A 24,774-nucleotide genomic window follows, 5' to 3' on the forward strand; every position below is an offset into this window, starting at 1 on the left:
CGGTCGGGCAACCATACTCTGCGAGTTCAGCTCCCTGCACCGCTCTCGACGTTGTGTGACGCACCGAAAGGCCTGGGCCTTCTGGAAGCCGGAATCAGTTAGGCCGGTGGTGAGGGGAGAAGGCGAGGCAGAGGATTAAAGAGGCACCTCATTCTGCAGAGGGTCCAGTGCTGGAGGACAGACCCTCCAAGACTGGCACAGAAGGGCCACTCCTGCCCACGGTGATGGAGGATGTGGGGAGTGCAGTGTTGCTTGCCTAACCGTGATTGACCCCACCCCCCCGACCATGCTGTATCAGAATTGGTAATACCCTCCCTCCCTAATCCCTTCTCAGAGTTCCACCCCAGAATCTCATAACCACAATAGTCCGGAGTCAGGCTCGCGACAGCACAGGGTTCACTCTGCCCTCCCCAGTGAGGGTCTCTGCCCCTCTACGGGCATCCCCAGGGTCGAGGGACGGACGGACACCCGTGCCTCACTCTCTCGTCCCACTGACGGCTGCAGACTGACCACCGAACTGGAGTCGGCCCCGGAGCATACGTCCGCCCTGAGGAATGGGTGTTTCCACATACATTACAACACCACATCGCCTCACAGTCCATGTGACTACAGGCAAACAACCGGGAGAGGCTCGGAGGCAGAGAGAAGAGGAGAGAGTGGGGGTAGGGGGGGTAGAGAGAGAAAGAGAGAGAGGGAGGGGGGATGGGGGGGAACAGACAAAGAAATATAGAGAGAAAGATTGCCATTCCCTACATAATGTAAAACAGTTCCTGCACCCAGTGAGGTGCCTTTGTCTGTCCGTGTACAGATAAACAACACCGTACCATCCCCACAGTGGCCTGAAAGTCAATTAGCCGGCTGAATTGCTATCAATTAAAACATCAAATTGATTATAATGACCATTCCACAGAAACACCACTGCTGCGTGCCATCGCTCAGCAATTGGCCTGAACACCCACAGCAACCCCACGTCTGCCCTGTCCCTCTTCAGCAGCACAGCACGTATCTGGCCAGCCCACGGTCGGGAACGCAGCCAAAAAGAAGTCCAGTCTCTTGTTCGAATCAGCAAACCGTGAAGAGACAAGGCACGCGCTCAAACCAAGGACATTCGAAGACGGGCGTTGACAGTGGGACCCACATCACGCTGAGGGGAGCATCGTTCTCCAGCCTCTCACTTTGGAGGGGGATTTATTTTTATTTAGAGATCGAGTGGGGAACAAGGCCCTTCCACACCTTTGAGCCACACCACGCCGATTTAACCCTAGCATAACCACAGGACAATTTACAAAGGCCAATTATAAGCTACGAACTGGCACGGAGCACCCGGAGGAATCTCCCGTGCTTCCAGAGGGTGCCAGGAGTGAAGCTCTGAAATCCGAGCCGGAAAAGTGTCAAGCTAGCCGCCGCTAATGGAGAGGGGAAATCAGCAGCTTGCTCGTGGTGCTGTTTAAAAGAGTTGCAGTGGTTCCCACATAACCCTCAGACCTGTCACCACGGTAGGCCGGATGCTCCCTGGGCGATAAAGAGGGTCCCACTGTTCTTTCCTTCCACAGCCGGAAGGCAGTGAAAGAGGGGGAGTAGCACTATGGAGAGGTGGCTGCTCCCTGCCCATTTGGCTCACGGGAGGCCCGCTGTACTCACGGTAGTTGCAGAGAGCACCCCCAAAGGACGTCATGGTGCAGTCGCAGGTGTAGCCCTCCCACTGCTGGATGCAGGTCCCCTGATTGGCGCACGAGTCCTCCTGGCAGGTGGTACTGGGGCCTGCGGAGGAGAGGAGTCTGCAGGTGAGTGAGATGTCATGGGGAGACCGGTGCTTAACTCACCAAGGAACAGCTCTAACGATGCAGCTCTATAAAACTCTGGTGAGGTCACACTTGGAGTACTGTGTCCAGTTCTAACAATGTGGAAGCATTGGAAAGGGTACAGAGGAGATTTACCAGGATGCTGCCTGGTTTAGAGAGTATGCATTATGATCAGAGATTAAGGGAGCTAGGGCTTTACTCTTTGGAGAGAAGGAGGATGAGAGGAGACATGATAGAGGTGTACAAGATAATAAGAGGAATAGATAGAGTGGATAGCCAGCGCCTCTTCCCCAGGGCACCACTGCTCAATACAAGAGGACATGGCTTTAAGGTAAGGGGTGGGAAGTTCAAGGGGGATATTAGAGGAAGGTTTTTTACTCAGAGAGTGGTTGGTGCGTGGAATGCACTGCCTGAGTCAGTGGTGGAGGCAGATACACTAGTGAAATTTAAGAGACTACTAGACAGGTATATGGAGGAATTTAAGGTGGGGGCTTATATGGGAGGCAGGGTTTGAGGGTCGGCACAACATTGTGGGCCGAAGGGCCTGTACTGTGCTGTACTATTCTATGTTCTATGTTCTATTAACAGTACGGCCCAGGAACAGGCCCCTTACCCATCATGGAACAGTACAACCCAAAAACAGGCCCTTCACCCACCGTGGAACAGTACGGCCCAGAAGTAGACCCTTCACCAGCATGTCCTACCAAACTAATCCCTTCTCAGAGAACCTGCATGGAAAGAAGCCCTTCAGCCCACCAGGTTGATGCTATCAAGCACCCATCTCCACCAATCACAGTCACACAGCATGGAAACAGGCCCTTCAGCCCAACTGGCCCATACTGATCCCAACATCCTCACTGCTAGTCCCATTTGCCCGCGTTCGGCCCATAACCCTCCCGGCCCCTCCCCTCCACATCCCTATCCAAATGCCTCTTCATCGTTGTAATTGTACCACCCCTGCTCCTTCCTCGGGCAGTTCGTTCCAGCTACTCACCTCCCTCTGTGTAAAGAGGTTTCTTTTCAGGTCTCTTTTAAATCTCTCCCCTCTTCTCTTCCGTCCGTGCCCTCTGGATTTGGACTCCCCGACCCTGGGGGAAAGACTGTGACCATCCACGGTACACACACCCCTCATGATTTTATAAACTTCAATAAGGTCACCCCTCATTCTCCAGGGAATAAAGATCCAGTGTGGCCAACCTCTCCCTATAACTCAGACCCTCGAGTCCAGTCAGCGTCCTCGTAAATCTCTTCTGCACACTCTCCAGCTCGACAATGCCTTTCCTGTGACAGGGTGACATAAACTGTACCCAGCACTCCAAGCATGGCCTCACCAGCTTGTATAACTACAACATTATTTCCCTCGTGCTAACCTCGACGCCCTGACTGATGAGGGCCAGAGCACTAAACACTTTCTTCACCAGCCGATCTACTTACCCAGTCACACTCAGCAAACTGTCCTCATACTCCCAGGTCCCTCTGATCCACAACACTCATCAGTGCCCGGCCATTCACTGAATAAGTCCTACCCTGGTTTGTCCGTCCAAAATGCCTCACCTCACACGCATCTGATTGAAATCCATTTGCCCTTCCTCAGCCTCTCTCCCTGACTGACCAAGATCTCTTTGGAATTCACAGTAATCTGCTTCGCTGTGAAGACTCCTGTGTCAATGTCATCAGCCAATTTGCTAATCGTTCACATTTACATAAATAATAAATAGCAGAGATCCCAACACCGACCCCTCGGGCAACCCACTAGTCACAAGGCTTCATTCGAGCATCGAACTTCAGCCATCACCCTCTGCTTCCTATCACTGAGCAAATTCTGAATCCACCTCACCAGCTCCCCCGAACCCATGTGACCTAACATTCCAGATCAGCCTGCCATGCGGGACCTGGTCAAAGGCCTACCGAAAGTAAGGCCTATAGTCTGCCTGCACATCGTCCATCTCCATTCCCTTCACATGGTCCATCTCCCATCATTCCCTGTACATGGTCAGTCTCCCATCATTCCCTAAACATGGTCCATCTCCCATCATTCCCTGCACATGGTCCATATCCCATCATTCCCTGCACATGGTCCATCTCCCTCCATTCCCTGCACATGGTCCATTCCCATCATTCCCTGCACATGGTCCATCTCTCATCGTTCACTGTACACAGTCCATCTCCCATCATTCCCTGCACACAGTCCATCTCCCATCATTCCCTGCACACAGTCCATCTCCCATCATTCCCTGTACACAGTCCATCTCCCATCATTCCCTGCACATGGTCCATCTCCCTCCATTCCCTGCACATGGTCCATCACCCTCCATTCCCTGCACATGGCCCATATCCCACCATTCCCTGCACATGGTCCACCTCCCATCATTCCCTGCACATGGTCCATCTCCCATCATTCCCTGAACATGGTCCATATCCCATTATTCCCTGCACATGGTCCATCTCCCATCATTCCCTGCACATGGTCCATCTCCCTCCATTCCCTGCACATGGTCCATCTCCCATCATTCCCTGAACATGGTCCATATCCCATCATTCCCTGCACATGGTCCATCTCCCTCCATTCCCTGAACATGGTCCATATCCCATCATTCCCTGCACATGGTCCATCTCCCTCCATTCCCTGCACATGGTCCATCTCCCTCCATTCCCTGCACATGGTCCATCTCCGAGCATTCCCTGCTCAAGGTTATTATCCCATCATTCCCTGCTCATGGTCCATTCCCTATACATTCATGTGTCCGTCTAACAAACTGTCAAATACCTCTATCGTATCTGCCTCCACCCCCCACCCCTGGCAGCTCATTCCATGCACCCACCACTCTGTGTAAAAAAATCTCGCTCTGCATCTTCCCTTTAAACCCCTTCTCACCTTGAATGCATGATCTCTAACATTGAATATGTCTGCCTTGGGAAATGTTTTCTGAATGCATCCTCCATCCATGCATCACAAAATCTTATAATCCTCTGTCAGGTCTCCCTGAGCCTTTGCTGCTCCACAGAAAATAGGTCTGTGCAATCTGCCGTTATAGCAGACTCTCTCATCCAGGCAGCATCCAAGTGAACCTCTTCTGCACCCTCTCCCCATTTCTGCACCCTCTCCCCATTCCCACACCCCTCCTGACCAGATCTTCACACGGACTCAGGTGTTCCCCCCCCCCACATGGATCTGCCCCCTGTTGTTTAACGACACTGTTCTCAGAGGGGCAGTGAGCTGCTGCTGGGACTCTCAGATCCCCCGGTGGGCACGGTGTCCCACCCAGACAACAGCCCCGGTCAGTTTGTTCTCCCTCCCTGTGCCAGCTCCTTCCCTCCAGCACACAAGTGTTCCTGCCCCCAGTCCGTTCCTGGTGGACCCTCCACGAGTGAGAGGCTGAACTGAAGGGATAGGGGAGGCCACCAGCCACCTTTTCCTGCGGCTGCCTCTCTGGCCCATGGTCTAGAGCAAAGGCAACCTGTCCCAGCTCCCTCACCCAAACTCTGGCCCATGGCCCAGAACAACAGGTGATGTCCTTCTAACAACCTCACCCTCACTCCTGTGCACAGCAAGATGCCACAATCAGCAACATTCCCTCCCACACAACCCTCCATTGGCAATCAAACCCAATCCCTAACCCCCATGCCCCCTGTGCACGGCAAGATCCCACACCCAGCAACCCATCCCTCCCATACAACCCTCCATTGGCAATCAAATCCAATCCTTAACCCCCATGCCCCCCATGCACAGCAAGATGCCACAATCAGCAACCATTCCCTCCCACATCACCTTCCACTGGCAACCCAAACCAGTCCCTGTCCCACACCACCCCCCCCATGTCTCCATGCACAGCGAGTGAGATTTCCCCATTTCTCTGATGCTCTAGGTCACATTAGTTCAACTATTTCAGATTAACCTTTCAAAGGCCAGCAAAGTTCCCCAGTCCCATATGGAACCAACATTGAGAAGCTGCTTCAAACATTACAGCACAGTACAGGCTCTTCGGCCCACAATGTTCTGCCAGCCTTTTAACCTACTCCAAGATCAACCTAACACTTCCCTCCCACAGAAGTCCATTTTCTATCATCCAAGTGCCTGTCTCACGAATGTCCCTCATGTATCTGCCTCCACTGCTTTCCCTGGCAGTGCGTTCCACACACCCACCCCTCTCTGTGTACAATCTTACCTCGGACATCCCCCCTATACCTTCCTCCAGTCACCTTAAAATTATGCCGCCTGGTATTAGCCATTTCCACCCTGGGAACGAGTCTCTGGCTGTCCCCTCTCATCATCTTGTGCATCTCTATCATGTCGCCAGTGGAACTGATCCAGCTCGATATCACCAACTGGAAGCTACGAACCCACCTCTCATCACCCCCCAACCCCCCCGCAAACCGTACCTCCGCATCCTCTCTCGATCTGCCCCACTCGATGGAGGGCATCGGCGATCAGATCCGGCAGGCGTCCGTTGAGGTCGATGGAGGCCAGGCAGCCCTGGAAGCCCTCTCGGGAGGCAACCAGCTTGGGGAGGTTGTTGAACATGCCCTTGCTGAGTCCACCGACATACAGCTCCCCTACACAATGAGAGAGGGTCACTCATGTCAGCATAGTGTCACTCAGAAACATTCCCTCACACACACCCGCCAAGGCCCTCCTGCACTTCAGCTTACAAAGGCCAAAGTTCAGATTCACTTCCTCGTGGGCATCCACAGTCAGTACAAAAAAACACAATGGAATCAGTGAAACGCCACACACAGGGCGGACAACGTACAAAATACGACAAACTGTACAAATATATACAATGAGATGAAGAGTCCTTCAAAGTGAGTCTTTGGGTTGTGGGAACAGTTCAGTGATGGGGCAGGTGAAGTTGAATGAAGTTATCCACTCTGGTTCAAGAGCCTGATGGTTGAGGGGTAAACACTGCTCCCGAACTTGGCAGTGTGAATCCTGAGGCTCCTGTACCTTCTTCCTAATGACAGCACGGCCTGGTTGGCGGGGGTCCTCGATGAGTGCTGTTTTCCTACCACAGTGCGCTGTACAGACGTGCTCAATGCTGGGGAGGGTTTGCCCCAGTGATGGACTGGGCCGTACCCTCTCCCTGCCTCCAGTGGTTGGCTCAGATAGTTATTCATGAGTCCTGGAAATGAGCAGTGGAGGGTCCTGCCCAGCTGGACTCCCTGGCAATGCTCTGGGGGTATGTTTCTACCCAGGTAACCATGGAGCGGGAAACGGTCCACGGGTACCCTGAATGTGTTCCTGGACCATTCAGCACTACAGGTTATCCTAGATTGGCATGGGAACGTTTTAATTCAGTGTATGTTTACGTGTCAGTGTTTTCTTGTAGCATAGTGGAATTGTAAAGCTGTCATAATCGTAATGAGACAGCATTGTGCAGGGACAGCGTGAGTTAGAGACAGAGCGTGGTGGTCACTGTCAGGGAGATGTCCAATACAGTCCACAGTCCACACGGTCAACAAGACAGAGACTGTTATCGACGTCAGGAGAACTCGTAACTCTCACACCCATTTTACATCACAGCATCCACGCCAGGACCACCAGACTCAAAAGCAGTTACTTTCCCCAAGCAGTAAGTCTGCTCCACCCACGAACCCACCCCTGCAGCCCCCACCACCTCCATTTTCCTGTCAGTCACCTTCTGTACAGACACTCCTGTGCCTAGTGTCACTTTATGAACGTACGATCAACCTATGTATAAGGTATAAGCTATCTGATGCATTTATACTTAATGTTTTTTTTATTAATTTTTTTCTCTCAGTTCAGGCTGGTAAAACCTGAGGTACGGGCATAGCCAAGCACACTCATTTCTCAATCGCTAGGAACTTTCGGACTCCTCTAGTGGTGTTTAGTATTGTGGCTTTCTGAAGATTCCATCAATATTGCTGTGTAGGCTTAATTGTTTAATGTTATTGTGTAGTGCCTTTGGGATGATACCAATTGTAGATATTACTAGTGGGACAATGATACCCTGTTCATGTTCCAAAGCCTTTCAATTTCCTCTTTTAATTCAACATATTTCTGGTGTTTTTCACTGATGATTTCCGTAAGTTATGTGTGTTTGGAATGGCTACATCTGTTAAGTAAGTTGTTCTTGCTTGTTTATCTTGTAATAGTATATCCAGACGGTTATTGTGGATTGCCCCATCTGTAATGATGGCTCGATCGTAATATAATTTGTAGGATTCTGACTCTAAAACTGGATCAGTCTTGTACTTATATTAAGGAATGGTTTCTTTATGAGTTTGTATTTTAAAGCAAGATCTTGGTGAATGATGTTTGCCTCGACTGTGTCTGTGTAAGTAATCAGATTGAGTTAAACTGCCCCAGGATCCTGCAATGTTATCATGATTATTGTGTTCGTTACCTTTTGTGGTTTTTTTTGTGCTGCATTGGATCTGGAAAAAAACAATTACTTATTTTGTGTTAACAATTACTTAATTCTCCTTTACACTTCTCTAATGAAAATTATATTTAATATTCTTGAATCAATAAATGTATTTTTGTAATGAGAATTAAAGGTCGGGGACAGTGTGGGTTAGAGACAGAGCTAAGCAGCCACTGTCCAAGAGATTTCCAACACAGTCCCGGTCGCTGCTCCCTCGAAGCTGTGCGGGTGCGTGGTCGCAAGTAACTGAAATGCTCCCGCGCACTTTACATAGCCTCTGCTGCCGCGTAGCTGGAATTTTCGTAACATATAAACAATTAAAGTGATACGCCATGTAAAAACATTCCTGCTCAGAGCAACGGTTGGTCCGCTCAGCGGTAACAAAACAATTAGAGGGAACGGTGGTCCTGGTCTAACTGGGTCTTGCTTGTCTGTTTGTTCTCTCGACAGCTGGCACCACGTACATCTTTGGTCAGGGTGGAGCCCTCATCACGTACGCGTGGCCTCCGAACGACCGGCCCAGCACACAGGCTGACCGCCTTGCAGTAGGATTCAGCAGTGGACAGTGCCTCTGGCCTGGGCGACTACCTACAGCGCCACATAGTAAGTCCCTGTGCCCAACAGCTTTGTCTCCTCAGCAGTGCTGGCTTTGCCCGGAATGGATGTGGGGTTCGGAGTGGGTGGAGCCTGAGGCCTAGTTGTATCAGCAGTGTTACCACAGCAACACATGTCTGTTGGAGTCTCTGAGTTGTATTGCAGCATTGTAGTAATGGAAAGTTACAATAAACTTATTTTTGTGAAAACAACCCCCCTCCCTTGTTCTTGTGGTGAGGTCTGGATGAATGTTGAATGGTTAACAGAGTGGCCCATACACCAGTTCACCAGGAGTGGCAGACACTGGGAGACTTCTCTTTTCAGCCCCAGGTTCTGGGCACAGCCAGCAGCGTGCAGCAATTATCGTTCATTCCTTATTTACCCCAAGAAGGCCTGGGTGAGTCACCTTCCCAAAATACTGAACAGAGTGCTTCTGCTATAGCTGAAAGGCTTCATCTTGCCTCATCCACTTGTTTAAGTTGTTAATGTTCCTGCCTCATCTAGTAATGGCAGCTCACTCCATGTACTGACCACCTTCTGTATAGAGAATAGTGCCCCTCAGGTTCCTACCTTCCCCACCCCCCCTCACCTTAAACCTGTGCCCTCTGCTTTTTGATTCCCCAACCCTAGGGGAGAGACTGTGCACATTGACCAAATCTGTGCCCGTTAAGTGTCCTACACTCTGAGGGAAACAGTCCATCCAGTCTCTGTGATTTGTGGGGTGACACCATAGGGTGCCAGGGCAGCGTAACGTAATACAGCTTGGGGCGTCAGAGTTCAAATATTACATTTATTATTCTACAGAATAATATGCCTGCCAGAAAGTGAATTGCAGTGTTGTATATGGTGACATATATGTACTTTGATAGTAAAGTTACTTTGAACTTTGAATTCTGGCGTCCTCTGTGAGAAGTTTCTACGCTCCTCCCGTGACTGCGTGGGTTTCCTCCGGGTGCTCCGGTTTCCTCCCACAGTTCAAAGACATACTGCGTAGTAGTCCTGTGGTTAGGCCAGGGTTAAATCAATGGGTTGTTGTGTGACACGGGATGTTGGGCTGGAAGGGTCTGTTTCACACTGTATCTGTAAATAAAAATCTCAGTCCCTTCAATTCAGACTGCATCCTTGCAAATTGTTTCTGCATTACTTCCAATTTACTAACATTTCTATAACCAAACTTATTCAACTGCAACTGGGATTATGATGTTGTGGCCATTAGTGAGACTTGGTTGCAGGAGGGATAGAACTAGCAGCTCAATATTCCGGGGTTCTGTAGACAATAGACAACAGGTGCAGGAGTAGGCCATTCGGCCCTTCGAGCCAGCACCGCCATTCACTGTGATCATGGCTGATCATCCACAATCAGTATCCAGTTCCTGCCTTCTCCCCATAACCTTTGATTCTGCTTTCTTTAAGAGCTCTAACCATCTCTTTTTTGAAAGCATCCAGAGACTTGGCCTCCACAGCCTCCTGGGGCAGAGCATTCCACATATCCACCACTCTCTGGGTTCTGTTGTTTTAGACGTGACAGAGCAGGAGGGATTACAGGAAGAGGGGTGGTGTTACTAGTCAGGGAAAATGACACAGCAGTGCTCAGTCAGATAGACTGGAGAACTCATCAAGTGAGGTTTTATGGGAAGAACTGAGAAATAAGAAAGCTACGACCATGTAAATGGAGCTATATTATCGAAAACTCAACAGTCCTAAGGATTTAGAACAACAGATTTGTAGAGCGATCACAGATTATTGCAAGAAACATAAGGTTGTTATAGTAGGTGATTTTAACTTTACACACATTGACTGAGACTCCCATAATGTAAAAAAAAAAGTCTGGATGAGATAGTTTACCAAATGTGTTGAGCAAAGTTTCCTTCATCAGTACAAGTCCCAACAGGAGAGCGTGCGATACTGGATCTCCTATCAGTGAATGAGACGGGGCAGGTGACAGAAGCTTGTGTAGGGAAACACTTTGCATTCCTGTGACCATTATGCCAGGAGTTTCAAAGTAAATATGCAAAAAGATAGGTGTCTGGTCCACAGGTTGAGATTCTAAATTGGAGAAAGGCCAATTTTGCTGGTGTCAGAAATGATCAGTTAAGTGTGGACTGGACAGGCTGTTTTCAGGCAAAGGTGTACTTGGTAAGTGGAAGGCCTTCAGAAATGAAATGTTGAGAGGACAAAGCTTAAATGTACCTGTCAGAATGAAAGGTAAAGATAAGTGTAGGGACCCTGGTTTTCAAGAGATTTAAAAGGCTCTGGTTAAGAAAAGAGGTGTGTATGAGGAAGTGAACAAATGAGGTGCTTATGGAGAATAAGTAATAGAAACATAGAAACCTACAGCACAATACAGGCCCTTCGGCCCACAAAGTTGTGCCGAACATGTCCCTACCTTAGAACTTACCAGGCTTACCCATAGCCCTCTATTTTTCTAAGCTCCATGTACCTATCCAAAAGACTCTTAAAAGACCCTATTGTATCTGCCTCCACCACCGTCGCCAGCAGCCCATTCCACGCACTCACCACTCTCTGCGTAAAAAAACTTAGCCCTGACATCTCCTCCGTACCTACTCCCCAGCACCTTAAACCTGTGTCCTCTTGTAGCAACCATTTCAATCCTAGGAAAAAGCCTCTGACTATCCACACGATCAATGCCTCTCATCATCTTACACACCTCTCTGTCAGTTCACCTCTCATCCTCCGTCGCTCCAAGGAGAAAAGGCCGAATTCACTCAACCTGTTTTCATAAGGCATGCTCCCCAATCCAGGCAACATCCTTGTAAATCTCCTCCGCACCCTTTCTATGGTTTCCACATCCTTCCTGTAGTGAGGCAACCAGAACTGAGCACAGTACTCCAAGTGGGGTCTGACCAGGGTCCTATATAGTTGCAGTTAGTGGAATGTATTCTAACAGACCACAAATAAAAGTCACACAGAAGAGAAAATTTGCAGATGCTGGAAATCTGAGCAACACACACAAAATGCTGGAGGAACTCAGCAGGCCAGGCAGCATCCATGGAAGAAAGTACAGTCGACGTTTCAGGCTGAAACCCTTCAGCAGGACTGAAGAAACGAAGCTGAGGAGTAGATTTAAAAGGTGGTGGGAGAGGAGAGAGAAACGTCAGGTGATAGGTGAAACCTGGAGGGTGAGGGCTGAAGTAAATAGCAGGGAAGTTGATTGGTGAGAGAGACAGAAGGCCCTGGAAGGAAGAAAAAGTTGGGTGGGGGGCGTGGGAAGGAGCACCAGAGAGAGGCGATGGGCAGGCAAGGAGATAAGGTGAGAGAGGGAAGAGGGGATGGGAAATGATGAAGGAGGGGAGGTGGGGGACAGATGGAATTTAATGTAGACAAATGCGAGGTTTTGCACTTTGGTGGGACCAACTAGGGTAGATCTCACACTGTGAACGGTAGGGCCCTGAGGAGTGAGGTACATGATGGTACAGGTGTGGAAGACTATGGCCCCAGTGCAGGTCGATGGGAGTAGGTAGTTTAAACGGTTTTTGCATGGACTAGATGGGCCAAAGGGCCAGTTTTTGTGCTGCACTTCTCTCTGACTCTCTATGACCTCTGCAATCCTCTGTAACGTCACTCATCCTCAGCCTCTCTATATCATCCCCAGAGCTAGTGAAATCCCCTGCATTAGTACAGTCCTCTAGTACCAGTATCTGTCAGCCTTCAGCCCCTCTATATCATCCCCAGCACTACTGACATCTCCAGCCCCCTAGTACCACCTCCTGTCATCGCTCAGCCTTTGTCTCTATATCTACCCCTCCCTCCCACACCCAACTCCGTGTGCCCCTTCACCTGGATGCACCTCTCACTTCCCAGCTCTTCCCCCCTCCCCTTCACCTGTTCGTAATGGCTGTCTTCCCCCTCACTCTCAGTCCTGAATGAAGGTCTTGCCCCGAAACACTAGCTATCCCCCCCACAGATGCTGCCTGACCTGCTGAGTTCTTCCAGCAGATTGCTTTTTCACCTCTTGATTCCAACATTTTCCGTCTCTCTGTCTCGAGTACTCCACCCACTTTGCTTCTCCATATATCCCAAAAATGGGTTCAGAATGCAGAAGGCAAAGGGTGCGATCATGATTCCGGCTAAGGATTTGAGTTGTGGCAATAGAGATGCGTGTGTCTAATAAAAGGGAACTTTTCAGAGCCATTATACAGTATACAAAACAGCTTGGAGGCGTGCCCTTTGACCCAACGTATCTATGTTGACCAAGTTACCTGAACTAGTCCCATTTACCCAAGTTTAACCCAATCCCTATAAACCTTTCTTATCCATGGACGTACCCATTTTAATGGCAAGTCATTCCATACGCAGTACCTAGTGTTCTTGATGAAGAAGTTGCCCCTCAGATGCTTTAAAAATGTTCCCATTGTTTTGGACAGCCCTGCCCTGTGACCTTCCTAAACTCCCCATGATGTTATAAACCTCCCTGAGCCTCCTACACTACTGGGGCAAACACCACTCGCCTATCCAGTCTCTCAAGCCCTCCTGCCCTAGTAATATACTCGTGATTTGTTCTGCACTCTCCCCAGCTTTACGACATCCTTCCTCGAGCTGGAACTACACACAATACTCCAATTGTGCTTGTATGAGTTCCCAGGTCCTGTACCCAGTGTCCTGGCTGATTAAGGGGAGAGTGCCAAACACCTTCTTCCCCACCCTGATCAGGGCAGTGAAATCCATAGGGCCTGACAAGGTGATCCCTCGGACCTTGTGGGGGGAAAGTGCAGAATTGCCGGGGCCCTAGCAGAGATATTTAAATCATCCTTCGTGACGGGAGAGGTACCGGAGGATTGGAGGATAGCCAATGTTGTTCCACTGTTGAAAAAAAGGCTCTAAACATAAACCAGGAAATTTTAGGCCAGTGAGTCTGCCACCAGTCGTGGGAAAGTTATTGGAAGGTGTTCTAAGGGACCATACATGTAAGTATTTGAACATAGAACATTGAAATTTACAGCATATTACAGGCCCTTCGGCCCACAGTGTTGTGCCAGCCATGTAACCTACTGTACAGACTGCCAAGAATATCCCTAGCACTGAGCCCTCTGTTTTTCTCAGCTCCACGTACCTATCTAAGAGGCTCTTAAAAGACCCTGTTGCATCAGCTTCCACCACCGTCACTGGCACAGCATTCCACGCACCCACAACTCTCTGTGTGAAAAACTTACATATCTCATATCTCCCATGTCCCTATTTCCAAGCACCTTAAAACTCTCATCCTCTGTCGCTCCAAGGAGAAAAGGCCAAGTTCACTCAACCTATTGTCATAAGGCATGCTCTCCAATCCTTGTAAATCTCCTCTGCACTCTCTCTATAGTATCCACATCCTTCCTGTAGTGAGGTGACCAGAACTGAACACAGTACTCCAAGTGGGGTCTGACCAAGGTCTTATATAGCTGTAACATCACCTCACGGCTCTTGAACTCAGCGCCACAGTTAATGAAGGCCAACACATCATATGCCTTCTTAACAACACTGTCAACCTGCACAGCAACTTTGAGTGTCCTATGGACATGGACCCCAAGATCTCTCCATCCTCCACACTGCCAAGAGTCTTAACAATTAATATTATATTCTGCCTTCAAATTTGACCTACCAAAATGATCCTCTTCATACTTACCTGGGGTGAACTCCATCTGCCACTTCGTGGCCCAGTTCTGCATCCTATCGATGTCGCACTGTAACCTCTGACAACCCTCCAGTCTATCTACAATACCCCCAACTTTTGTGTCATCAGTAAACTTACTCATCCGCTCTTCCACTTCCTCATCCAGATCATTTATAAAAATCACAAAGAGGAGGGGTCCCAGAACAGATCCCTGCAGAGCACCACTGGTCACCGGCCTCCACGCAGAACACAAACCATCTACGACCACCCTTTGCCTTCTGTGGTCAAGCCGATTCTAAATCCACAAAGCAAGATCTCCTTGGATCCCATGCCTCATTACTTACTGAATGAGCCTTGCATGCGGAACCTTATCAAATGCCTTACTGAAATCCATATACACTACATCCACTGCTCTACCTTCATCAGTGTCTTTTGTTACATCCTCGAAGAATTTAATCAGGCTCATAAGGCACGACCTGCCCTTGACAAAACCATGCTAACTATCCCTAATCAGATTATGTCTCTCCAAATGTTCATAAGCCCTGCCTCTCAGGATCTTCTCCAACAACCTGCCCACCACTAAAGTCAGACTCAATGGTCTATAATTTCCTGGGTTATCTCTACTCCCTCTCTTGAACAAGGGAACAACATTTGCAACCTTCCAATCCTCTGGTACTTCTCTTGTCCCGGTTGATGATGCAGAGATCATCGCCAGAGGCTCAGCAGTCTCTTCCAGTCTACTGAAACCATGTCAAAATCTAGTCATTCTTGAAAGATCATTTCTAATTCCTCCACAATCTCTTCAGCCCCCTCTTTCAGATCTCTGGGGTGTAAACCACCTGGTCCAGGTGACTGATCTACCTTCAGAACTTTCAGTTTCCCCAAGAACCTTCTCTCGAGTATGGAGGGCTACGGACCGCATGCAGGTTGATGGCAATAGGCAGAGTCACAGGTTGACCAGATGGGCCAAAGGGCCTGTTTCTGTGCTGAAATGCTCTACTACTCTATGTACGTGACATGACACTCTGACGCCTGAATGTTGAATCCCAGTGTGTGTAATGCTCCTAGTCAGAGGGGGAGTCTCACTTCTTCCAGCTTGATCAGTGAACAACAAGGGAGAGCTCAGGGTGGGAATGGAATGGCGAATTAAAATGGAAATGCCTGGAATATCAGAGACTGAACAGAGGTGTTCAGCAGAACGGTCACTGACCGGCTGGGAGATTTCCCCACTGTTGAGGAGACCATGTTGAGTGGATAATGCATGTGATCTGTGCAAAGCAGTGTCCGTGGCCTTGACTGGTGAAGAGAGAGATGTCAGGAAGATGTTGGTGGACAGGATGATGGAGATAGATTCACAGAGTCACAGATGACAGAGACACAGAAACACACAGACACAGAGTGGCAGAGACACAGGGACACGGAGACAGAGTAACAGAGATAGAGAAATGGTGATGAAGACATGGAGACATAGAGATTCAGAGACACAGAGACATAGATCGACGGAGAGAGAGAGAGAGCGATACAGAGACAGTGACACAGACACAACAGGTCAGACACAGAGACACACACAGAGTCATAGACACAGAATCGCAGAGACACCGAGACATGGAGACACTGAGACAGAATGACAGAGACACAGACACACCGGGAGATTAATTGATGGGGATAGAGGGACAGAGAGACACAGACGGAGAGACACAGAGACACAGTGTCACAGAGGGATAGAGTGACCGTTTCAGCAAGACACAGACACACAGAGACACAGTGTCACAGAGTGATAGAGACACAGAGTCACAACATCACAGAGTGAGAGAGACACGGAGACACAGTGATACAGAGAAAAAAATTCAGTTTTACAGAGTCACAGAGACACAGTGATACAGAGACAGAGAGACACCAGAGACTGAGCTACAGAGAGAAAAAGACAGAGAGACTCAGAGACAAAGAGACACAGTGACACAGAAACACCAGGTAACAGTGACACAGAGTGACAAAGACCAGGAGACACAGAGTCACAGAGAGATAGAGTGACAGATTCAGTGAGACACAAAGACACAGAGACACAGTCACAGTGACACAGTGATACAGAGAAAAAGATTGACAGTTTCGCAGACAGAGTGACAAGGTGTGACAGAGTTAGAAAGTCAAAGAGACACAGCGTGACAGACACAGAGACACAGAATGACAGATACACAGAGACAGAGAGACACAGATTCACAGAGAGAGACACACAGAGTACAGAGACACACACAGAGACTCAGAGACACAAAATCACAGGGACAAAGAATCACAGAGGCACAGAGTGACGGAGACAGAGAGAGACAGAGTCACAGAGACAGAGACATAAATTGATGGAGACAGAGTCACAGAGACATAGAGACATAAATTGATGGAGACAGAGTGACACAGACGGAGAGACAGAGACGCAGTGTCACAGAGAGACAGAGTGACAGATTCAGCGAGACACAGATACACAGAGATACAGTGTCACAGGATGATAGAGACACAGAGTCACAGTGATACAGAGAAAAAGATTCACAGTTTCACAGAGTCACAGAGACACAGTGACACAGAGACAGAGTGACATGGCATGACAGTTATAGATTCACAGAGACACAGCGTGACAAACACAAAGCGATAGAGACCCAGAGATACTGAGACATAGAGGCAGAGAGTAACAGAGATGCAGAGTCACAGAGACATAGATTGATGGAGACAGAGAGACACAGAGACACCGGGTCACAGTGACACAGAATGACAAAGACACACAGACACACACACACACACACACACACACACACACACACACAATACTCTGCAGATGCTGGGATCAAAGCAACACTCATAACACGCTGGAGGAACTCAGCAGGTTAGGCAGCAACACACATCAAAGTTGCTGGTGAACGCAGCAGGCCAGGCAGCATCTGTAGGAAGAGGTACAGTTGATGTTTCGGGCCGAAACGTTGACTGTACCTCTTCCTAGAGATGCTGCCTGGCCTGCTGCATTCACCAGCAACTTTGATGTGTGTTGCTTGAATTTCCAGCATCTGCAGAATTCCTCGTGTTTGCGTTTTTAAGGTCAGGCGGCATCCGTGGAAACGATCAGTCAACATTCCCCTATCCCAGTTTCACTCTGCCCCCTCCCCCAGCTGCCTATCACCTCCCTCATGGTTCGGCCTCCTTCTACTACCCATTGTGTTTTCCCCTATTCCTTCTTCACCTTTCCTGCCTATCACCTCCCCGCCTTCCCTCCCCCACCCCTTTATCTTTCCCCTTACTGGTTTTTCACCTGGAACCTACCAGCCTTCTCCTTCCCACTCTCCCCCACCTTCTTTATAAGGCCTCTGCCCCTTCCCCCTACAGTCCTGACGAAGAGTTCCAGCCCAAAACATTGACTGATTGTTTCCACAGATGCTGCCCGACCTGCTGAGTTCCTCCAGCGTGCTGTGAGTGTTCCACAGACACAGACACAGACACATAGCCAAACTCAGAATCAGACAGACACAGAGACGCGGAGTCACAGAGATGCAGAGTCGCAGAGGCACAGAGTAACAGAGACACTAAGACACAGAGTCACAGAAACACAGGGTGACTGATACCCAGAGTGACAGAGACACTGAGACACAGAGTGACAGGGACACAGAGTCACAGAGACACAGAGGTGCAGAGTGACAGAGACACAGTCACAGAGACTCAGAGAGACAGATACACAGAGGGACCAAGACACAGAGTCACAGAATCACAGAGACACCAAGACACAGAAACAGAGAGTCACAGAATGACGAAGACACAGGCACACAGAGACATAGATCGATGGGGATAGAGAGACAGGGAGACACAGAGACACATAGTGAGGAAGATCAGTGTCACACAGAGAGAGAGTGACAGATTCAGGGAGACACAGTGTCATGGAGCGATAGAGACACAGAGTCACGAAGGCACAGAGACAGAGTCACAGGGACACAGTGACACAGAGGCAGAGTGACACAGCGTGACAGAGTCACAGAGACACAGAGTGACACAGACACAGAGATACTGAAACAAAGAGAGATAGAGATTCACGGAGTGACAGAGACAGATTCACAGAGTGACAAAGACACACGCACAGTCTCTGAGACACAAAGTCACAGGGACAATGAGTCACAGAGACACAGAGTGGCCGAGACAGAGGGACACAGAGATGCAGTGTCACAGAGACACAGAGTGACTGGGAAACAGAGTCAGAGAGACACAGAGACAGAGAGAGACACGGAGTGACAGAGACACACAGTCACAGAGACACAGAGTGACAAAGTCACAGACACACAGGTGCACAGAGTGACAGAGAAACAGAGAATCAGTGACAGTCACAAAGACACAGAGACACAGAGTGACTGAGAAACCGACACACACACGGACACAGAGACACTGAGACACTGATATACCAAGATAGTGTGTCACAGAGTGACAGTATCACACAGTGACAGATGCACAGAGACACAAAGGAACAGAGTCACTATTTCACAGTGACACAGATACACAAAGACACAGTGACACAGAGTTACACAGACACTGAGACACAGAGCCACAGAGACTCAGAGTGACGGAGACCCAGAGTCACAGTGACACAGAGTGTTGCATAGACACAGATACTCAGAGTGAGAGAGACACGGAGACACACAGTCACAGAGTCACGGATACACTGATTGACAGAGATCCAGAGTCACAGAGACCCCAAGAGTCAGAGACAGATTGACAGAGAGGCAGTGAGACACAGAGAGAGTGTGTTACAGAGACGTAGACAGAGAGACACACAGAGAGACAGCGAAACAGAGACAGAGACACAGAGAGTGTGACACAGCGACACAGAGACTCAGAGTGACAGGGAAAGAGAGTCAGGGAGACACAGAGCCACAGAATCACTGAGACAGAGAGTCAGAGCGACACAGTGACAATGACACGGGGACACAGAGTGACATAGACACAGAGACAAACAGACACAGTGACAGAGATACACAGAGTCATGGATTCACAGAGATACAGAGCCACAGAGTAACAGAGGCACAGAATCATAGTGTAACAGTGACACCGTGTGTCAAAGACACAGAGTGACAGTGTGCCAGAGACACAGAGACACAGAGTGACAGAGACACAGATACACAGTGTGATAGAAACACAGAGATACAGATACACAGTGTGACAGAAACACAGAGATACAGAAACACAGATACACAGAGTGACATAGACACAGAGACACAGAGAGACACAGAGTGACAGAGACACAGGGTCAAGAAGAATGTAAGACACAGAGACACAGGGTCAAAGAGACACAGAGACATGGATACACAGATTGACAGAGACATAGAGAGACAGACAGACAGATACACAGAGTGCCAGAGACATGGAGACACAGTGATACAGAGACAGAGAGACAGAGAGACACAGAGATACAGAGACATGGAGTGAGTCACAGAGACAAGCTGTCACAGAGTGGCAGACAGATAGAGACACACACACAAACACAGGGACACAGAGTGACAGAGTCACAGGGTCAACGAGAACATAACATACAGAGACACAGGGTGAAAGAGACACAGAGACATAGATACACAGATTGACAGAGACACTGAGTCACAGTCTCACAGAGACACAGAATGACAGAGACATGGAGACACATGGGCACAGTGACACAGATGCTCAGGGGCACAGAGACAGAGACACACAGAGTGACACAGACACAGAGTCACAGCAACAGAGAGACAGAGAGTCACAGGAACACAGAGAGACAGAGAAAGAGACACAGAGTCACAGACTCACAGAATGACCATGACACAGAGATAGAGCAACACAGGCACACAGGAACACAGGAAAGAGAGACACAGAGTAACAGAGACCCAGAGACGTGGGGACACAGGTACACAGACACAGAGTGACAGAGACACAGATTGACAAAGGCACAGTGTCACAGTGACAGAGAGGCAGAGAGACACTGAGACAGAGAGAGAGACAGACAGAAACGCAGAGACACACAGACGCGCAGAGACACAGACACAAAACAAACAGACACAGAATCACAGAGACACAGGCACACAGAGACACAGAAACACAGGGACACAGAGACACAAAGAGAGAGACACTCAGAGTGACAGAGACACAGAGACACACACAGACACTGAGACAGAGACACAGAGACAGAGGCACAGATACACCGAGTGACAGAGACACAGAGTCACGGACACACAGAGTGACAGACTGACAGAGACACAGAAATGCAGAGTCACAAAGTCCAGCATCTGCAGAATTCCTCGTGTTTCTGTTCTGGGACCTCTACTTTTTGTGATTTTTTTAACGACCTGGATGTGGGGGTAGAGGGGTGGGTTGGCAAGTTTGCAGATGACACAAAGGTTGGTGGTGTTGTAGATAGTGTAGAGGATTGTTGAAAATTGCAGAGAGACATTGATAGGATGCAGAAGTGGGCTGAGAAGTGGCAGATGGAGTTCAACCCGGAGAAGTGTGAGGTGGTACACTTTGGAAGGACAAACTCCAAGGCAGAGTACAAAGTAAATGGCAGGATACTTGGTAGTGTGGAGGAGCAGAGGGATCTCGGGGTACATGTCCACAGATCCCTGAAAGTTGCCTCACAGGTGGATAGGGTAGTTAAGAAAGCTTATGGGGTGTTAGCTTTCATAAGTCGAGGGATAGAGTTTAAGAGTCGCGATGTAATGATGCAGCTCTATAAAACTCTGGTTAGGCCACACTTGGAGTATTGTGTGCAGTTCTGGTCACCTCACTATAGGAAGGATGTGGAAGCATTGGGAAGGGTACAGAGGAGATTTACCAGGATGCTGCCTGGTTTAGAGAGTATGCATTATGATCAGAGATTAAGGGAGCTAGGGCTTTACTCTTTGGAGAGAAGGAGAATGAGAGGAGACATGATAGAGGTGTACAACATAATAAGAGGAATAGATAGAGTGGACAGCCAGCGCCTCTTCCCCAGGGCACCACTGCTCAATACAAGAGGACATGGCTTTAAGGTGAGGGGTGGGAAGTTCAAGGGGGATATTAGAGGAAAGTTTTTTACTCAGAGAGTGGTTGGGCGTGGAATGCACTGCCTGAGTCAGTGATGGAGGCAGATACACTAGTGAAGTTTAAGAGACTACTAGACAGGTATATGGAGGTACTTAAGGTGGGGGGTTATATGGGAGGCAGGGTTTGAGGGTCGGCACAACATTGTGGGCCGAAGGGCCTGTAATGTGCTGTACTATTCTATGTTCTATGTTCAAAAGGGACGCAGTGGCACAGTCACAGAGACATACAGACAAAGGGAGACTGAGACACAGTGTCACAGAGATACAGAGACACAAAGATAGAGAAACACAGATGCGCACATTCATAGTGACATGTCACAGAGACTCAGATACAGTTACACACATTGACACAGATACACAGCGACACAGAGAATCTGAAACAGAAACAGAGAGTGATATAGAGACAGGGACACAGGGAGACAGGGACACTGAGAGTGATATAGAGACAGGGACACAGGGAGACAGGGACACAGGGAGACAGGGACACTGAGTCAAAGAGACACAGGGACACAGAGACACAGCGATACAGAATCAAAGACTGAGAGAGTCACAGACAAAGAGTGCCAGAGTCACCGAGATACAGTGTCACAGACTCACAGAGACACAGTGATACAGGGACACAGGGACAAAGAGACATGGAGACAGAGAGAGACACACACAGAGACACCAAGACGCACAGGTACAGAGTGACCAAGAGACTGAGACACAGATGTATAGAGACACAGAGACAGAGAGACACCAAGACAACGAGTGACAGAGTGACAGATATACAGAGACACGGGGACACAAAGTCACAGAGACACAGAGTGACAGTGTCAGAAAGACACAGAGACACAGAATCACAGACCCACAGAGATACAGAGAGATGGAGTGACAGAGACACAAAGACTCAGAGTGACAGACACACAGGTCACAGGTTTACAGACTCACAGAGACAATGAGGCAAGGAGACAGAGACACAGAACACAGCGAGACAGATAAACAGAGTCACAGATACAGAGAGGCGCAGAGATAGAGTGTCACAGAGTCACAGGGTCACAGAGACACAAGGAGACTGAGACACAAACAGATTCATAGAGACACAGACAAAGTGACACAGTGACACAGAGTGACAGAGTGACAAAGTCACAGAGACACTGAGACAGACGGTGACATAGAGACAGCGACACAGAGTGACAGAAACACAGAGTCACAGAGACAAAGACAGATGGTGTGACAGACACACAGAAAAACAAAGACTCAAAGTGAAAGAGACGCAGAGACACAGGTCACAGATTTACAGACTCACAGAGCCACAGAACACTGAGACACAGGGACAACGAGGCACGGAGACAGAGAGACACTGAGATACAGAGTGATAGATAAACAGAGTCACAGATCCACAGAGATGTGAGACAGAGAGACACAGAGACACAGAAACAGTGGGACACAGAGCCATTGAGACACAGGACGCAGAAACACACAGACACAGAGACACAGATTCACAGAACCACAGAGACACACAGACAAAGGGACACAGTGACACAGAGAGTCACAGAGTGACAGGTCAAACAATCACAGAGATACAGAGACACCGAGAGAGAGACACAGAGACAGAGACAGAGACGCAGAGAAAAAGAGCCACAGGGTGACAGAGACACAGGTTCTCAGAGACACTGCGACAGTGAGTGACATAAAGACAGAGACACAGAGTCACAGGAGCACAGACGCAGGGTCACAGAGACACACACTGACAGTGAAACAGAGACACTGAAACCGAGAGACAAACACAATAGACAATAGGTGCAGGAGTAGGCCATTTGGCCCTTCAAGCCAGCACCGCCATTCACTGTGATCATGGCTGATCATCCACAATCAGTATCCAGTTCCTGCCTTATCCCCATATCCCTTGACTCCACTAGCTTTAAGAGCTCTATCTAACTCTTTCTTGAAAGCATCCAGAGACTTGGCCTCCACAGCCTTCTGGGGCAGAGCATTCCACATATCCACCACTCTCTGGGTGAAAAAGTTTTTCCTCAACTCCGTTCTAAATGGCCTACCCCTTATTCTTAAACTGTGGCCTCTGGTCCTGGACTCTCCCAACATCGGGAACATGCTTCCTGCCTGCAGCGTGTCCAATCCCTAAATATCTTATATGTTTCAATCAGATCCCCTCTCATCCTTCTAAATTCCAGTGTATACAAGCCCAGTCGCTCCAATCTTTCAACGTATGATAGTCTCGCCATCCCGGGAATTAACCTCGTGAACCTACGCTGCACTCCCTCAATGGCAAAAAGGTCCTTCCTCAAATTTGGAGACCAAAACTGCACACAGTACTCCAGGTGTGGTCTCACCAGGGCCCTGTACAACTGCAGAAGGACCTCTTTGCTCCTATACTCAACTCCCCTTGTCATGAAGGCCAACATGCCATCAGCTTTCTTCACTGCCTGCTGTACCTGCATGCTTACTTTCAGTGACTGATGAACAAGGACACCTAGATCTTGTTGTACTTCCCCTTTTCCTAACTTGACATCATTCAGATAGTAATCTGCCTTCCTGTTCTTGCCACCAAAGTGGATAATCTCACATTTATCCAAATTAAACTGCATCTGCCCACTCACCAACCTGTCCAAGTCACCCTGCATTCTCATAACATCCTCCTCACATTTCACACTGCCACCCAGCTTTGTGTCATCGGCAAATTTGCTAATGTTACTTTTAATCCCCTCATCTAAATCATTAATGTATATTGTAAATAGCTGCGGTCCCAGCATCGAGCCTTGTGGTACCCCACTAGTCACTGCCTGCCATTCTGAAAGGGACCCGTTAATCCCTACTCTTTGTTTCCTGTCTGCCAACCAATTTTCTATCCATGTCAGTACCCTACCCCCAATACGTGCTCTAATTTTGCCCACTAATCTCCTATGTGGGACCTTATCAAAGGCTTTCTGGAAGTCCAGGTATACTACATCCACTGGCTCTCCCTTGTCCATTTTCACAGTTATATCCTCAAAAAATTCCAGAAGATTAGTCAAGCACGATCTCCCCTTCATAAATCCATGCTGACTCGGACCGATCCTGTTACTGCTATCCAGATGCGTCGTAATTTCATTTTTATAATTGACTCCAGCATCTTTCCCACCACCGACGTCAGCTAACCAGTCTATAATTCCTTGTTTTCTCTCTTCCTCCCTTCTTGAAAAGTGGGATAACATCAGCTACCCTCCAGACCACAGGAACTGATCCTGAATCTATAGAACATTGGAAAATAATTACCAATGCGTCCACGATTTCTAGAGCCACCTCCTTAAGTACCCTGGGATGCAGACCACCAG

The 24,774-nt window shown here is 48.8% G+C and overlaps 1 protein-coding gene across 21 annotated transcripts in view; it reads right to left on the reverse strand.

Annotated features, from left to right (window-relative positions):
• LOC134339799 (neurexin-2-like) overlaps positions 1 to 24,774 on the reverse strand; it is a 1,323,723-nt gene that overhangs the window by 738,023 nt on the left and 560,926 nt on the right. For all 21 annotated transcript variants that reach the window (XM_063036594.1, XM_063036593.1, XM_063036589.1 and 18 more), the window contains 2 exons: positions 6,183 to 6,356; positions 1,642 to 1,761 (listed from right to left, as the gene is read on the reverse strand). In XM_063036594.1, coding sequence (XP_062892664.1) covers positions 1,642 to 1,761; positions 6,183 to 6,356 — 294 coding nt within the window. The remainder of the gene's footprint in view (positions 1 to 1,641; positions 1,762 to 6,182; positions 6,357 to 24,774) is intronic.

Source organism: Mobula hypostoma, chromosome 30, assembly GCF_963921235.1.
Source record: "Mobula hypostoma chromosome 30, sMobHyp1.1, whole genome shotgun sequence".
Classification (NCBI taxonomy): Eukaryota; Metazoa; Chordata; class Chondrichthyes; order Myliobatiformes; family Myliobatidae; genus Mobula; species Mobula hypostoma.